General features: G+C 47.5%; 9 protein-coding genes across 9 annotated transcripts in view; 6 read left to right on the top strand and 3 right to left on the bottom strand.

The window, feature by feature from the left end:
* The window catches only part of MCYG_01761 (serine/threonine-protein kinase ripk4), a gene marked incomplete at both ends in the record, with an annotated part of 1,561 nt that extends 1,175 nt beyond the window's left edge, over window positions 1-386 (top strand). The window contains one exon of the mRNA XM_002848781.1: window positions 67-386. Coding sequence (XP_002848827.1) covers window positions 67-386 — 320 coding nt within the window. The remainder of the gene's footprint in view (window positions 1-66) is intronic.
* Window positions 387-849: 463 nt separating this feature from the next.
* Window positions 850-2,562, bottom strand: MCYG_01760 (vegetative cell wall protein gp1; the record flags this gene model as incomplete). Its single annotated transcript, XM_002848780.1, has 1 exon — window positions 850-2,562. One exon carries the CDS (start codon window positions 2,560-2,562, stop codon window positions 850-852), a length of 1,713 nt encoding a protein of 570 aa, XP_002848826.1.
* Window positions 2,563-3,247: 685 nt separating this feature from the next.
* Window positions 3,248-5,640, top strand: MCYG_01759 (oxidosqualene:lanosterol cyclase; the record flags this gene model as incomplete). Its single annotated transcript, XM_002848779.1, has 4 exons — window positions 3,248-3,400; window positions 3,514-3,977; window positions 4,037-5,479; window positions 5,550-5,640. 4 exons carry the CDS (start codon window positions 3,248-3,250, stop codon window positions 5,638-5,640), a joined length of 2,151 nt encoding a protein of 716 aa, XP_002848825.1.
* A 277-nt stretch (window positions 5,641-5,917) lies between these two features.
* Window positions 5,918-7,400, top strand: MCYG_01758 (glucose insensitive transcription protein 7; the record flags this gene model as incomplete). The annotated part of the gene is made up of 2 exons (XM_002848778.1): window positions 5,918-6,742; window positions 6,807-7,400. 2 exons carry the CDS (start codon window positions 5,918-5,920, stop codon window positions 7,398-7,400), a joined length of 1,419 nt encoding a protein of 472 aa, XP_002848824.1.
* A 362-nt stretch (window positions 7,401-7,762) lies between these two features.
* On the bottom strand, window positions 7,763-8,975 carry MCYG_01757 (PQ loop repeat protein; the record flags this gene model as incomplete). Its single annotated transcript, XM_002848777.1, has 2 exons — window positions 7,763-8,789; window positions 8,923-8,975. The coding sequence occupies 2 exons, from the start codon at window positions 8,973-8,975 to the stop codon at window positions 7,763-7,765; spliced, it is 1,080 nt and encodes a 359-aa protein (XP_002848823.1).
* A 311-nt stretch (window positions 8,976-9,286) lies between these two features.
* MCYG_01756 (retinol dehydrogenase 8) lies at window positions 9,287-10,227 on the bottom strand (the record flags this gene model as incomplete). Its single annotated transcript, XM_002848776.1, has 2 exons — window positions 9,287-9,872; window positions 9,944-10,227. 2 exons carry the CDS (start codon window positions 10,225-10,227, stop codon window positions 9,287-9,289), a joined length of 870 nt encoding a protein of 289 aa, XP_002848822.1.
* Window positions 10,228-10,938: 711 nt separating this feature from the next.
* MCYG_01755 (conserved hypothetical protein) lies at window positions 10,939-12,227 on the top strand (the record flags this gene model as incomplete). The annotated part of the gene is made up of 4 exons (XM_002848775.1): window positions 10,939-10,953; window positions 11,181-11,565; window positions 11,621-11,829; window positions 11,877-12,227. 4 exons carry the CDS (start codon window positions 10,939-10,941, stop codon window positions 12,225-12,227), a joined length of 960 nt encoding a protein of 319 aa, XP_002848821.1.
* A 1,119-nt stretch (window positions 12,228-13,346) lies between these two features.
* MCYG_01754 (conserved hypothetical protein) lies at window positions 13,347-14,245 on the top strand (the record flags this gene model as incomplete). Its single annotated transcript, XM_002848774.1, has 3 exons — window positions 13,347-13,488; window positions 13,537-13,873; window positions 14,071-14,245. 3 exons carry the CDS (start codon window positions 13,347-13,349, stop codon window positions 14,243-14,245), a joined length of 654 nt encoding a protein of 217 aa, XP_002848820.1.
* A 552-nt stretch (window positions 14,246-14,797) lies between these two features.
* Window positions 14,798-16,770, top strand: MCYG_01753 (phosphate-repressible phosphate permease; the record flags this gene model as incomplete). The annotated part of the gene is made up of 5 exons (XM_002848773.1): window positions 14,798-15,003; window positions 15,053-15,208; window positions 15,262-15,539; window positions 15,599-16,372; window positions 16,433-16,770. The coding sequence occupies 5 exons, from the start codon at window positions 14,816-14,818 to the stop codon at window positions 16,768-16,770; spliced, it is 1,734 nt and encodes a 577-aa protein (XP_002848819.1).
* Window positions 16,771-16,871: the final 101 nt, after the last annotated feature.

The following is a 16,871-nucleotide window of genomic DNA, read 5'->3' as shown; positions in this document are numbered from 1 at the left end:
TGCTCGTAGAAAGCGGAACGAACGTCTCTATCAAAGCGGAAAACGGACAAACTGCACTCCATATAGCGGCACACAATAACTTCTACGCTATTGCTAAACGCCTTATTGAGTCTGGTGCTGATATCTCAGTTACAGATAACAAAGATCTTACACCGTTACATCTGGCTGCAAACAATGGTAGCTATGAAGTTGCACGCCTCCTTCTTGAGCATGGCGCTGATCCATGGGCGCAATCTCCGAAAGGATGGATGCCATTGAATCTTGCGGCTATAAAGAAACACGATTGTGTTTTGGAATTGCTTCTTGCTACCCAGAAAGTTGCTTTCTCTATTGAAGAACGAGAACGAATAATTAGGGTTATGGGAAATAGGTATCCGGATTTTTGATCGTTGGGTTAATTTTGCAAACTGGCTATTTATTAATGATGGATTTTGGGTTATCGATACGAATGGGTAATTTGATGATTGGGATAATGAAGGTTTATTTATGGAAGAGAAATTGTATTGTACTCTGGCGAAGGATGGGTTGTTGAGAAGGATAGATTTACAATGGGGTGCCCTATAAATTGAATATAAAGGAAAATACATATTTAGAATATTTCATAAGAAAGAATTACGAAACATTATATTAAAGAGCAAACCTCTAAGAACGATTTTCAAACTGTACACAGATCAGAATCAAAAAAAGAAGAAAGACAAAACAACCACCTCGATTCCAAATGCTAAACGGATAATATCATACAGGCGTGTAAGAAAGACAAAAGCACAATCAAATTAGAATGAGGGTCATATACTACACGAAAAGCCCCTAGTTCCTGTATGGACTTGAGCTGAACCAACACCATGCAGTTTACCGGATAGCTAGTGATTCAGCCACTATTAGTACCGAGGTTGGTGTGGTGGGGGTGGAGGTGGCGGCTGTTGATAGGCTTGGTGGTGATGGTGATGGTATGTCTGAGGGCCGTGAGGGCCATGGGGGCCAGGAGGTAGGTGTAAAGGCTGATGCGGAGGAGGATGAGGGGGAGGAGGGGGATGCGGATGGTATTGCATATTTGGCGGTGGTGGTAAATACTGTAGGTGAGGGTATACGCTTGGAGTATGATGGGGATACGGCATCGGCATCCCTGGGCCGGGACCTTGTATGGTTGGAGGAGGAGGTGCCTGATATGGAGGTGGAGGTAGGCTGGGGCGATGGTATCCCATCTCTTGAAAGGGAGGAAGGTGTTGATTCCGTGGGGGAAATAGTATTAGGTAGCCTTAGATGTTCATTTAGGTGAGGAAGCACTTGAGATTGTGACCTCGTTCCCACAGGGGGTAGTTGTTGCTGAGGAGGTGCCTCTTGATGCATGTGGGGGCCCTGGTACGGAGGATGGAGATGCGGAGGCGGTGGGCCAGCGAACTGCGGAGCCGAGTATCTACGCATATCCGTAGATGGAGGGTACAATGGCTGAGCGAGTGGTTGTGGGAGGAGTGGCCTATGTGAATCAGGGCGTATTGGGCTATATTGCGGCTGTTGCTCTGGTTGTGATGGTGCTGGCAAATTTGGAGGTGGTTGAAGAAGAGCAGAAGTCGGTGGAAGCTGCGGTGGAAGCTGCGGTGGTTTTGGCGATGGCGCAGGTGGTGGCTTTTTCACCTCACCTCGATCCAGTGCAGCATTTGCCAGGGTATCTAATGGGCTTGACTCTTCAACCTCTTCTATCTTGGGTTTCTTCCCTTCTGCGATATCGCAGGCCTCGACCAATGCACCCATTAATCGTGAGAAACGAGGGTTAGTGAAACGCCCATTAATGCCATCACCGTCCTGCGGTGCTGGCACCTCCGTTTCCTGATGCATAGCCACAATTCGTGGCCATATTTCTTCGCCTATCTTGGTTCGCTGGGCTAGATCTTCCCACCCGTTCTCCACACGTTCATACAGAGCGGCTCCCTCTGGGTCCCGGACAAATGAACTATCGAACCCACGAGCAAAACGTGGGCTGACTGGCGTCCGCGGTTCTGAGGCTGATTCTTCAGTTTCTGTGTGGTCCTCGTCTGCTGCAATGCGTGATTTCTCTGAAGTTTCCATGAATGAGCCTTGAGCGGCAATAATGTGCTCGTTCATCACATTTTCGACTTTGTTCTCGAAATGTGTTCTGATCCGGAATTCCTCAGTCTCGCGCCAAACATCTAGAGCCCGTTCTCGCAAACTATACTCCTTCTGAATCAGATCTTCAGCCTTTTTGAGCTTCTTTTCTAGGCCCTGGAGCACCTCATTGTAGAGACTGGAGGCCATGTGTGCCTTTGGATCTTTGATCAGCAAAGCCTCCGAGCGGCTGGCTAGTGCAAGAACCGCAGACTTCTGTACAGCCGCTACTTTTCGGTATATCTGGCTGAGATCCTTTTGACGCTGTCGAAATCGTTGGACGACAGCACCTGCTTTTGGCGAGAGGTCACGATCAGCCACCAGTTGCCTTGTGCCGCGAGCTCCACCGCTGCGCCCTCGGGCACTACGGCCACCACGTCGAGTTCCTCTAAACCCTCCCCGCCATCTGCCGGACCCATTAGGGGCTGCATCTGAAGACATTTTTGCTTCCGGGCCGAGAAAAAGATACCGATCATGCAAGACAAGAAAACAGAAACAAATAGAAGGATGAAGGGGACAAAATATCGGTTCACAGACACTCTCGTATGATGATAGAGTGGCTTTTAGAGAGTATTTATTGCCTTCCTCATGGTGTTGTTACCAAAAGTCCCTGGTCAAGGCATATAGACAACCAGGCAATGGCTAACCCTTTTTAGAGTTGTATAGTTCTGTATTGGTGTGAGATGTGACAACAGCGGTGTAATATGCAAGAAAAAGTAAGGTATTGATCAGTGATATCAGCGAGGAGAAGCAGGGCGAGAATCTCGTTAAGTAGTATCCTGCAGTCTGCAAACGACCATCTCGAACTTGTCCTCTTCAGTTGAAGTAGAGAGAAAACAACATAAAAAGGCGTAAGGGAAGGCGTTGGAGGTTTCGGAAGTAAAGCAGAAAAACTTCCTCACATGACTTACGGAAAAACGGAAACGCCGACCCCACGAACTTTATTGCACGTGACAGCCCCCCTGCCCAGCGTTTTTTTATTAATCAAAGTATTCAAGCTTATAGATAAGTAACAAATATGGAACAATATAACAATACTAGACAATAGAGAAGTCCAATTGTCCTGTATACTGAGAGTGATAAAGACAAGAAGGATACAGAGGCTACTCCAGGCTTACGGACAGCAATGTCGAAGCCAACAGATCAGACCACTGATCACTCCAGATGGAGACTCCGCAATGATCGGGGAACCCAGACATGGCACTACCTACGAACAGACAAGGAGGTAGAAGAGTGGCCGCAGACCACTGCGGATAGATATTTCCTCAATCTGCCTTTGGTTGGAGTTTCCCCCTCTTCCATCCTTCATGAACCAGGAGCTTGCTGCAGCTGCTCTATCCCCTCCTGAACTGTGTGGATTACTAGAGCTAACCCAAGGCCCATGTTATTTAGGATCTTCCAGAGTTACCACCGGCCAAAACTCCCTTACAGTCTGCGTCCAATGGCTTGGAGTTCTTTTCGAAGCTTCAATTGGAACCGGGGAACTGGGGTTGTGAGTATGGTGGGCCTATGTTCCTCCTACCTGGTCTCATCGTCACTTGGTATGTGACGCACACCCCCGTACCTCCGGAATTCTCAATTGAGATCAAGAGATATCTCTTTGCGCGACAGCACCCGGAGGACGGTGGGTGGGGTCTTCATGTCGAGGGTCACAGCTCGGTGTTCGGCACCGCTATGAATTATGTTGCCTTGCGGCTTCTAGGAGCCAGTCCAAAGGATCCTCGGATGGTAAAAGCACGGAGTAAGCTACATGAACTAGGAGGTGCCCTCTATGGCCCTCACTGGGCTAAGTTCTGGCTCTGTGTCTTGGGAGTTATGGGATGGGAATCACTTAACCCGGTTCCCCCCGAGTTATGGTTAGTGCTAGTCCCTTAGCAATCGCACAACTAGCTACTAACTAGCCTAACAAAAATAGGCTACTGCCCGATTGGGTTCCATTCGCTCCATGGCGATGGTGGGTTCATATGCGACAGGTCTTCCTTCCGATGACCTATGTCTATTCTAAACGGTTCACCCACCCGGCCGACTCGCTCACACGCGAAATACGAGAGGAAATCTACACCCAGCCCTACGATTCTATCAATTTCGCAGAGTTCAGGGGTAGTATCGCAGACGCAGATAATTACCACCCAAAATCAGCTCTCCTGAAGATCCTCTTCTGGATTCTAGCTAATATATGGGTTTATCTGCGTTGGCCGGGCCTTGTAAAGGCGGCTGAGGCCAGGGTTTGGCATCTTATTGAACGAGAGGATGAGAACACCGATTATGCATGTCTTGGCCCTGTCAACGCTCCAATGAATACTCTTTGCTGTTACATCCATGATGGACCGCAGAGCCACTCTTTCCGTCGTCACCTTGAACGTTTACATGACTTCTTATGGATGAAAGATGAGGGGATGTTAATGAATGGTACCAATGGGGTTCAGTTATGGGATACTGCTTTCGTAATTCAGGCTGTGGTTGTCGCTGGCCTTGCTGAGGAACCAAAATGGAAACCAATGTTATTGAAAGCTCTTGAATTTGTGGAAGATCATCAAATGCAAGAAAGCATTCCCGAGCAAGACGAATGTTATCGATTCGAAACCAAGGGAGCATGGCCATTTAGCACCAAGGCCCAGGGATATACTGTTAGTGATTGCACGGCAGAAGGTCTTCGATCCGCCCTCCAGCTTCAAAAGCAGCTTGGCTATCCAGCCCTGATATCTGATCGGCGTTTGAAGGATGCTGTGGATACCCTTCTCAAAATGCCTAACCCCAGTGGAGGATTCCCCGAGTATGAACCTGCCAGAGCTTCGGAATACGTCGAAATGCTCAATGCTGCTGAGGTGTTTGGCGGCATCATGATAGGCTATACCTTCCCAGAGTGCACTACAGCCGTTGTCACCGCCTTGTCGTACTTTAGCAAGTTCTTCCCCGACTACAGGACCGAAGATATCAAGAAAGTGCGCGAGGCTGCCGTAGACTATATCCGACGAGTGCAACGTCCCGATGGTAGCTGGTACGGCAGCTGGGGCATTTGCTTCACATACGCTGCCATGTTCAGCCTTGAGAGCTTGGCTACCGTGGGAGAAACATATGCTACTAGTGAGCGAGCTCGCCGTGGTTGTGAGTTCCTTTTGTCCAAACAGATGGAAGACGGCGGCTGGGGTGAATCGTACCTCAGTTGCTCGAAGAAGGTCTATCACCATTACAAGACCTCCCAGGTTGTACAAACATCATGGGCTTGTCTTGCTTTGATGGAAGCAGGCTACCCCCATAAGGAACCGTTGCAGCGAGCCATGAAACTTCTCATGTCACGACAACAACCAAATGGCGAATGGTTACAAGATGGCATTGAGGGGGTATTTAACATGTCTTGGTAAGTTATCTTTAACGCCCTCCCATACTCTTCCGCTCTCTATTTTGATGACGATACTGACCCATATTAGCATGATCACCTATCCTAACTATAAGTATTACTGGCCAATTCGAGCTCTTGGGCTGTACGCAAAGCAATTTGGCAACGAGGTGCTCTTCTAGATCTAAGCCAACCACACATTTAACTATCAAAAGGGGGACTTGGTATATATTATGTTAACTACGTTATCTATTCCCTTATAATACTTTTAATAAATATATTTATTCCCTTTTTCTCACTCTTTTCTCTCTTTTCCTTCTTTTATGCCCCAGCCTAGACCAAATCACGTGAAGATAACGTTCTATCTTGAACTTTCTCTGAGCTTCCATCAAATCAACAACTTAAGTTTATCATCTTCAATCATCTCCAACTCAGAGCCAGCTCTAGGATTGTCGCAAGATGGATTACGCCCAGAAGGGAGCAAAGGCTCTGGGGAGCTCGGATTTTGCTGCTGCAATTAAGTGCTACACCAAGGCCCTGGCTGTTAACCCTTATGCTGCGGATTACTATGTAAAGCGATCAACAGCTTACTCGCGAGTAATACCTGCAGATGGGGGCCCCAAGCTAAGGGAAGCACTGCATGACGCCGAAATGGCCGTTGCTCTCGGCATACAGCGAGCAAGACGGGAGCAGATCCTTGCAGGACAGATGAGACGGGCTATTGTTCTTTACCAAAGTGAACGTTATGGCGATGCACAGTATATCTTCCAAGTGGTGCGCTCGAAGGTGGGAGAGGAGGATCCTGAAAACAGAAAAGATGCCCTTGATGCTGCTATAGCTAGCCGCGGGTATGCACCTACCTCTCAAGATACGAAAACGAGACAACAGCTTCAGATTTGGGAAATCAAGATCAAACCACAGCTTGCAAAACTCGACCCCACTGACGAAAGGGCCAAGGTGACAGTTAAGGAAACCCCGGATATTGTAGTCCCAACACAGGATGAGTTGAGAGAGATACATTGTGCCCAAATCCAAGATGGCGTTGTCACTTCATCCGCAAAATCAAATGAACAACCTTCATCTACAACCCAGGCGAATGAGGATCTAGCTACAGAGGCTAAACCTGCTCAGATGTCAAAAACCCCCCCGGCTGCGCCTCTCCCGTCCAATACGCCCAGCAGAACAAGACATGAGTGGTACCAGTCAAACGACAGTGTGGTCATCACTATATATGCCAAAGGAATCCCGAAGGACAAAGCAGATGTTGACATTCAAGAGACTTCGGTTAGAGACCCATCAGCTATATATTCCCCTATTTTATGATGGATACGTGGCTAACTAGCTCTAGTTTTCCATTACGTTCCCTCTCCCTTCGGGTTCCGAGTTCTCATTTGTTTTAGATCCTCTATTCGCCCCCGTTGATCCATCATCGTCGAAATTCAATATAATGTCTACTAAAGTTGAAGTTACTTTGCGCAAACAATCAGCCGGTAGAAAGTGGGCAACATTAGAGGGCAACGCTTCACAAGACGAAAAGATCTCACCGTCTGAAACTACAGCTCTCCAGGACACATCTAACCTCCAGAATCGGCCCATCACAACTGAGAAGGCGCCTGTATACCCGACTTCTTCAAAATCCGGACCAAAGGATTGGGATAAGGTGGTGTCAAATATCCAGAAAAAAGAGAAGAAGGCTAAGAAAAAGAAAGGAGATGGGGACTCAAATGGAAATGAAGAGGATGAAGGTGATTCGGACCTGTCAGATTACGGGTCTGGAGATACGGTTGATTCATTTTTCAAGAAGTTATACGCCAACTCTGACCCAGATACCCGACGTGCGATGACTAAGAGTTTCTATGAGAGTAATGGAACCGCATTGAACACGAACTGGAGTGAGGTTGGAAAAGGCAAAGTCAAGGAGCACCCACCGTCTGATGATTAATTACTATCAAGGGTTACACCAGACAACTGTCTGTGCACCTGGACCATATATCTAATCAATGGCTAAATGATAATTTATGATTGTATGTTATATACGGCGGCTCTAGTGTTCAGCAAAATCAACTTACTCTATGGATGTTTTGCATTTATCCATGAAAACATATTGCGACAACATTCACCAACTATATATGAATGGCATAAAATGTTTATATAGATCTCTAAAGATAGATTGCAGCCCAAATTTTCCTGAAATGTCAAATGAAATCGTTATGTCCCCCTTTCGTACTTGCAGATGGTAACCTATGCATATAGGGTAACGCCCATCGCTGCAGGTATATAGGCTGGAATAACCTCCGTAATAACTTATTCCGCCTGGATATCATTACATCCATCTTTTCCCCTATACATAATAAACTGTGAAAAGATAGCCAGGTCCATGAACAAGGTCCCCATGCTCCCCACTAGCCAAGAGGCGTTCACAGCCATATATCGTCCGTATATACTCTGCCGCTCACCAGGCCGACATTTGCCATGCTCACCCTGGCAAACAGGTGAATAAGCGAATATAGAAAGCACATATGTCAGATTGCCGATGCAGGCAAATATGAAAAATAGTAAGGATACTCCTTCAGTGCTCTTTCGGCGCCAGTTGAGGAGTAACTGAGGGATTCGGCTACCAAGATAGAACACAGCACATAGGTATCCAAATATTTGGCCCGTGATGTCGAATTTGAGTGTGTCGTCTGGTTTTTGGAGATCAGGTTCGTTGTGCTGCTGCCTTGAGCTGGCGCTGACATACCATCCTAGAATTCCCGCTGCACAAACAAGGGTGATGCTGAAGGTGTTGAAAGCAATTATCTGGAACGTTGATGAAGGGCGTGGTGCAGTACAGCCTACTTCTTTCCGTAGCGGTACTGCTGGAGATAGATGGGTTCCATCGACGGATGTAAGGTGTTGTTGTAAAGATGCGATTGATCTGAGAGATTCCCGTCGTGGATTGGTAGCTCCCCTGCTACTTGAGCTATTACCTTCTCCTTGTGACCAGTTATGCAGAAGTGGCGTTTGTTCTGACGATTGTGTTGCAGGTGTTCTTTCCTGCGTAGGCGCTCTCCTGTCCTCCTGTTCAGAATTTTTGGTAACATCTGACACGCTGAGGCCGCGATAATAAAAACATTGGCCAAGCAGGATGATGTCAGCGAGTGTATAGTATACAGCTAATATGATCATGGTAGGCAAGACGCCTTGCATGACCGCTCCGATAATGTTGAAGACATCTCCAGCGAGCCAGACGACGAGGAATTCTAATGATAGACCATCTGCGGAGCTGCGACGGAAGTTTTCAATGATCTGGGGGGAAAATACGACAACCCAACATGCTATTGATATGGACCTAGATGAGATTTTCTTGTTAGCAAGTTGAATGGTAGAAGACGTTTGGGAAACTATCTCTTGTTTTCTCTAGGAAGCCCTCGAGTACACCATATATCGGGCGCCAAACCAATAAAGTAGTATGTATAACCTACCCGCAAATTCCACTCAAAGCTTCTATGCTTGTTGCAGCGCTTAGAGGAAGCATTGCTACCCTCTATGGTAGGGTAGGCCGGGGGAATAAGATAATAGTGCTTCAAGGAAACAAAACGTATCAAAATCACAGGGGGTGCTACCACACAAAAACTATCATCCTCTGGAAAGTAGTCTTCTTTATATTCTGGCTTTTAGTCCGCTAAAGAACTGAATTCATCCTAAGCAGGTTTCTAGGGGAAAATATGAACTTTTCCATTGAAAAATGTCAAATATCGACGTCATATTCACGTGATTCACCATCCGCCCAGGGTCCAGTCCTGTATAGAGAAAGAGATAAATCAGCAGCATTTAAGATATTTGGGTTCATGGCGTCGGCAGGACGTCGTCATGGTTAGTGTTGCTAACGACGTCTTTCCACTCGTCCAGAAGAGCCAAAGTGTCGTTGCACTTATTCCTCATCAGCTGGCAGGCCTCTGCGCCCAGAGCGACTCGAACAGGGATCCGCCGGCCCGCGGCACAACCGGTCTGCGTAAGAATATCGACAATAATTTTGCTACCCTTCACTAGATCTCCAGGTTGTTTGTGATCTTGGTTATTGCTTTCTTCGATTGCGGCTCTGGTGGGGGTGTTATCGTAGTCTGGGATCGGATGTAGTGCAGCGAATCGATGACCTGCAGCCAGTAGATTCGACCGGAAGTCACCAGGCTCGAGAGAGGTAACAGAGATTCCGAACGGTTCTAGTTCCACACGGAGGGTCTCTGTGGCGCCTGAAAGGGCCGTTTTTGTCGCGGAGTACAGGCCTCCTCCGACAGTGTTTGTCCAAGAGCCGGCACTAGATGTATTGGCAATGACACCGGAGTGTTGCGAGCGCATATAAGGCAGGACAGCCCGAATAACGTTCAACGGGCCAAATACATTTGTATTAAAGAGGGCGTAGGTTTCCTCAGGGCTGTAACGAGAATGTCAGAGAGGAACCATTCTCAGTAACAGGTGGTGTGTGATTGGCAGAACAAACTCTACCTTACTTCCTCCAGGGCACCTTGTTGGATGTATCCAGCGTTGTTGACGAGAATGTCGATGCGTCCATGGATGTTGTATGCCTCCCAGACTAGTCGCCTGATATCGTCAAGACTACTTGTGACATCAAGTCCAAATATATCAGCACCAGCTTCCTTCAGCTTCCCAATCTTTTCAATCTTCCGAGCGGTCGCAATCACTTTATCGCCTCGTCTCAAGGCTTCGAGGGTTAACTCCCACCCAAACCCGGAGGAGCAGCCGGTGATAAACCACACACGAGGAGCCATGCTTGTGTCTTTTATGACAAGGCTAAAGGCAAGAAGACGCTCTTGTTCGTTTTCGATGATGAACTGGAAGATTTATGTTGATGTTAGCCAAAGGCGCATTCTCCCGCCCTTCACGGATGTGTCCACAGAAAGCCTCGGGTCATCATCAGACTTGCGGGACGATCAAGATGGAAGCGGGATTTCTCCTGTCCAACGTAATATCTCTGCCAGGCTTTATTTTTCCATTTCTTCGAATCCATTGGAAGAGAAGCGCAAACCGTGGTGCAACTATGGAACCCTAAAAAAAAACTCGCAGAGTACGCATCCCATCCGGAACATCCCCAGTGTAGTAATAAGTTTTAGTGAAGGCAACAGGGCCCGAGACTGTCCGCAAGCCTCTTGCACACACAGTCTTTTAGTGTGAAGTGATAGACGTCTCACCGTCTTCTCGCTTTCACCTGAAGTCGCAAAATCTTCGGAGTTTTCGGAGTTTTCGAAACAAGCAGCTTGTTAGTCATGTCTTAGTAATATTATCATGTGACCCACTGCTTTCCAAAGCGGATGAGTTGTTGTAGTGCTATTATTTTCTATATAAATATAGTAGCGAACTCTAAAAATATTTATATAGTACTAATATGTAAGGGCCGAATGTACTGCAATAACTAGAATAGATGAATCCTTGAACGTAGGGTACGATTAATGAAGAACTAATCGCCTCCAGACAGCTATTCAATGGGCGGCGGTTACGTAAGCGTTATCTGTAACTCAATTCGCAATTAGTCAGCACCCCTGTTCACTTCATGTTGGATTAGTCATCCATTTTGACTACGACACTTCACCCATAAAGATATTGGTATAGCAACACCTCTCTACCCGTTAGGACGCATTTACATTACCTATCGAAGGTTATGCTCATATGGCTGCTACTATAACGCTTGGAAAGGTTCTTAGAGGCAGACTTGGCCTTTATACAGTCACAAAGCACCTGCAAGACTGCATTTGCCTCGCAATGTAATGAATGCACTTTGCCTTTGGGTTTCACCGGTGTAAGTGGTATTAACGACAATCGCAGAAGTCAAAACAAGGAGACAGTAGTAGTGAAGAGTGTTGACCACTTTCAAATATACAACGAACGGGACATTTTACACCGCTTCCAAAACAAAACAAATTTACTTCGTCCACTAGTTGACGAGATCGAAGATTCCTCGGTACCTCATTCTATCGTATTGAGATATCTAGATGATGATATCTTGCATGCCTCGAATAACCAACGTCTCACACATTTAGAGGTGAAATTCGTTGCTAGAAAGGTGCTTGAAGGGCTTTCGGTTTTGCACGAGGAAGGCTTTGTTCATACTGGTAACACCTCCATCTTGAATTGTGCTTAGCGCGAAGTTGTCTGATCCAGGTATAGATATCAAGCCTAGTAACGTGTTGGTAAATTATGGAAAGGATGCTAGATTTAAAGACGTCCAACTGGCTGATTTCGGGAGTACTGTCCATGTGGACTCTACTTATGCTCAACGCGGGGATCCTATCGGAACCCCAATATTTAGAAGCCCCGAAGCACATCTTCAAATGAAATGGGGTACTTCCACCAACATTTGGTCGTTTGGCGCCTTGGTAAGTTGTCTCATAGATCCGTCGAAATCATGCACGTTATTAACCAGACTACAACGCAGCTTATCAGTCTGCTGTATGGGGAAGGGTTTCACATATTTAGACCCGATGTCCCAGTAGACCACGATGAATACGACGTTAAGATTCTCATGAAGCATCATCGGTGCTTCGGCCCATTCCCAGCATCATACGAAGAGATTGCAGACCAGGAAAGGCTTGCAGTCCTTGCGTGGATAATGCACAACAGCCCTAGTGAGACGTTGAAACCCTTTCATCTTACAACAACTAGAGAGATTTGCCAGGAAGATAAGGAGCTTGTGCTAAGGGCGATGAAGCTCGATCCTAGAGATAGGCCGACTGCTCGTCAGCTCTTGGAAGATAAATGGTTTCACCAACCTTGAAGTTCAAGATACCGCTTACAGTCGATACCTCATTTTACGTACAGATTTAGTTAACTATTAACCAACTACTGATGCTAGCGGGTAACTACGCTTTAACGTTGCCTCGAGGCGTCGAGTTAGTGGCCGATAGGGGCGTTGTTGCGGCTCTTGTATGTTTAAATCGGTGTTGCGTCGATCCAACTCCAGTAAAGCGTCCTTAAGTCAACCAAATTCTCGACAGACAATCCCAACATTCAGGAGACGGCCGGCCGAGCTTCAGCCTTTTTGATTGACGCCGTGTTTGATCGAGATGGCCTGCGGGTTCCTGCCGTTTTTCGAGATTGCTCCAGAGCGATGGGGTAAGTCATATGGCGCAGAGACTTAGATACCTTGATTCCAAAACGTAATTCGACCTTGCACTACGGGAAATGATGAGTGTCGGTTTCACAATTCTCCTTCCTTCAGCATATACAGCCCATTGAATGGAATTTGGTTCCGTACAAAACAACGAGCTGGATAAAGCGCAGCAAGATGCAGCCATCTTCACTGGGATGGAAAGACTTACCTAAAGATGACTGGTTTCTTCAACTTGTGCAGACCTGCATAAATGGTGGCGACATCTCTTTATTAGACACCCTCACTACCTATTACCTTTCATCAAGCAGCTTCCAAAAAAATGTCAGCTACAGCTTTTATTTCCCATCTAACAAGCATATTGGGGAAGATTGAGAACTTGAAACCAAAACTCCACAAAATTTGTCCATCAGACCAACAATGGAGTTCCTTGAGCGATTTAGGCGAGAGGCTCATAGAAGCAGCGACGGCTATTAATCAGGAGATACATTCCATGAAAAATTCTCAATTCAAGCGAGCTCAGGAAAAAAGCGCGGAGCATATTTTACGTGGTAGGCAGCTAGAGGGGCACTCCTTGCGAGTGGTCGATTTACGCAACCTGCAGTTTTTAGGAGAAATATTGTTACAATCTTTGACAGTCCACGGGAGTCAAAATTCGATTCGGAAGATGTGAAACTAAGAAAGTCGCTCACCAGGCAGAGAGCTATGCGGATTAGAAGCCTTTGCCCCGATGTGATAGTATCATGGGCACTTGCTTTCTCTCCAACTCTCTGGGCGGGGGGAACAATGCCTTCTGATGTATTCAGTTATATCCTTGAAGACATACAAGCTCAAAAATGGCCTTTGGTTGTAACAGACACCCTACATATGCTCCAGGAGGACGACAAGTCTCTGAAAACGTCGGCTGAGTACGCTGAGTTTCTCAAAGGTAAGTGAACTAGCAAGGGATGGAGAACTAAAAACTAATCGTTATTAGCAATTCATGAGCCATTATGCGGAAATCAGGCTAGAAAACGAAGACGGTCTGAATCTTCGCCACCTCGGCCACAGAGTAACACTGACCTGCAGACCATTACTGGTTGGGAAATCTTCACCGTCGAAGTGACGGCTGAGCACTTCAAATTCCCTCTCTATTCGGTAATGTTTATCCAACACTCGGGCTGCTCCGTTCTAACGTTGCAGATCTCGGCGGGTGAGCTGGGTGTCGACCATGGCGACCCTCTTCAGCTGGATGCAATGCTCGATCGAATCTTCGGGATGGCCAAACACCTTAACGCGGTTCTGCTTGTTGGATGCTGCGTGATGCGGGCTTGGTGGGCGTACACGCACTGTGGCATGACAATAATAATAGTACTGCAAAATTATACGTTATCCGGTCTAGTTCCAAGGTCTAGCATTTTTATATTAAACTACTAACTGTTTTGACATATACGATGTTTTAATCAAAAACGAAGTCAGATCTGGCTTTTGGATGTAAATGGCATAATGATACCCTATGAGCATATACTAGGTGTGCAATTCGATTGTACATCGCCCCGTTCTCTGCTCTATGTTTAGTCGTGGCGTATCTCAATTCCAACATGCCAAATCCACCAATGCCCAGGCCAGGATATCATGAGATATTGGCTGTCTCCACGGAGGGCAACGAGTATGCCTTGAGCTGCCTTTGCCAACAGGCCGCATGAACTCGCCACGGGCGGACTAAGATGCAGGACAAGAGCCAGAAACAAGAACAGGAAGCAAAAAAAAGAGAAAAATAAGGAGAGCGAATGAACGACGGAGAAATCAAAGTCGCAAGTTGGTAGAAGGACAGGAGAAACGGCCTCCCACGTGTGCCAGGCACTTCACGCGTTTGGCCCCGTCGTTCCGCTTGGCAGGTCAGCGCCAAGGGCCTCCCGCTGTCTTCCGCTCGCTCGGCGCATGACTTGGCTCCGCGCTCTTGGCGGGCCAAGGACCTTACTCTGGCACGTGTTGCTACTATAGATAGGCCGGAGACCTTCCTTTTCAGTAGTTTTGCTCTCCTCTTGGGCCTTTTCTGCGTTTTTTGCCTTTTCCGGCCCAGCCTGGCGGTTAGCGAGGCAAACTTAAGGCTGGATCATGCGAGGTCTCCGCTGTATCGATATACACATATAACCGTATATATATATATATATATATATCTATACGCCGGTGGCATATACTTTTTTTGTCCACTTCTCAAGGGAATCCTCGCTCATATTTGAACATCTCCCGGTGCAAGAGAGACCGCCGCAGCCATGGCTCTCCATCAGTTTGACTACATCTTTGCCATCGGCCTCATCTTTGCTTTCCTCGATGCCTGGAATATTGGTGCCAACGATGTCGCCAACTCGTTTGCGACCTCCGTCTCATCGCGGTCGCTGACCATGATGCAGGCCATGATGATTGCTACAGTTATGGAATTTGGTGGTGCCGTTCTCGTCGGGTGTGTCTCCTTTATCGCCTGCGTATCCGCATAGCTAACGACTTAAAAGAGCCCGAGTGTCAGATACCATTCGTAACGGGATCATTTCAACCTCCAAATTCACCAAGGAGCCGGCTGTTCTCATGCTGGGGATGATGTGCGCACTTGTTGGCTCTTCTACCTGGTTGACCGTCGCTACGAAGATGGGTATGCCCGTCTCGACCACGTAAGTGACCACTCTCTCGCCCCTGTTCAAACCATTCTCTAAGCCTGCAGCAGTCACTCTATTGTTGGTGCCATTATCGGCGTTGGTATCGCGACTCTGGGTAAGGATGGGGTCCAGTGGGCCTATAATGATGGAAAGGGGGTCGCTGGTATTGTCAGTGCCTGGTTCATTGCTCCGGCCATTGCGGGTGGCTTTGCGATTGTTGTCTTCCTCATCACCAAGTATGGTGTACTTGAACGCAAACGACCTCTACGTGCTGGTTTCATGATGGTTCCATTCTACTTTGCTATTACCGCCGGTATCTTGACCATGGTCATTGTTTTCAAGGGAGGTTAGTCGAGTTACCTTTAGGTCCATCACCATTTATTTCTCTATACTAACTTATATCAGCTCCAAGCTTGAACCTTGATGACCTGAGCACTGGACAGGTCCTCGGCGCCATATTCGGTGTTGCTGGTGGAGTCGTGCTTCTATACGGCATCTTCTTCTTGCCATTCCTCTACCGCAAGCTCGAACTCGAAGACTGGCAGCTCAAGTGGTGGGAAATCATCTACGGTCCTCTCCTATGGAAGCGCGGACCAGTCCCACCACGTCCTGAGGGTGCTGTAATCGTCCAAGACTACTACAAGGGCCACAAGACCAAGGAGGAACTTGCCACCACAAGAGGAGCCACTGACGATATCGAGCATGCCGTCATTCCTCAGAGCGAGGCACAAGGCTCGGAAGATGGCATCAAGCGTGGCTCCAGCGAGGTCTCCCCCAACGAGAAGACCGGTGAACAGACCCTCGAGGCCCATGAGCAAGCCGCTCTTGGACCGTGGTATACTCCTAGCAACCTGTTCATCAAGGCCAAGTACTACTTCCTCCGTGGTGTCGACCGTGACGTTGTTTCCGAACAGAACGCCACAGATTCCACCAACTTCCTGGCTGGGGACCTAGATAAGATGCATGCCGAAGTCAAGCATTACGATAACAAAACCGAGCATCTCTACTCTTTCCTTCAAGTCTTGACTGCCGCCACTGCCTCCTTTGCTCACGGATCCAACGATGTTTCCAACGCTATCGGACCCCTTACCACCATCTACCTTGTCTGGGACACTAACACCATCGCCAAAAAGGCCAGTGTTCCAATTTGGATTCTTGTCTTCGGTGGTGCCGCTATCTGTAAGTTTTTTCCCACTTAACACATTTGAAGCATACATAACTAACTATATCGACTACCAGCCATCGGTCTCTGGACCTACGGGTATAACATGATGCGTCAGCTCGGTAACAGACTGACCCTGCACTCCCCTAGCCGTGGTTTCTCCATGGAACTCGGTGCCGCCATCACCGTCATTCTTGCAAGTCAGCTTGGTCTACCAATCTCCACTACCCAGTGTATCACCGGCGCCACGGTCGGTGTCGGTTTCTGCTCTGGAACCTGGAGAGCCGTCAACTGGCGCATGATCGCCTGGATTTACATGGGCTGGTTCATCACCATGCCTGTTGCCGGCATCATCTCTGGCTGCCTTATGGGCATCATCATCAATGCTCCTCAGTGGTCTGGCATTGCCGCATAGGCTATCTCTTCTTTTTTCCCTCCAACCTCTCCTTGATTTTCCATATGTTATCTTAATTTTGTATCTTGCTGTTAATACAGCTCAATATATATATCCATCTG

This window comes from Microsporum canis, genomic scaffold (genome assembly GCF_000151145.1).
Source record: "Microsporum canis CBS 113480 supercont1.2 genomic scaffold, whole genome shotgun sequence".
In the NCBI taxonomy this organism is placed as follows: domain Eukaryota; kingdom Fungi; phylum Ascomycota; class Eurotiomycetes; order Onygenales; family Arthrodermataceae; genus Microsporum; species Microsporum canis.
Note: the sequence above shows the minus strand (reverse complement) of the source record. Positions and strands in the feature narration are given on the sequence as shown.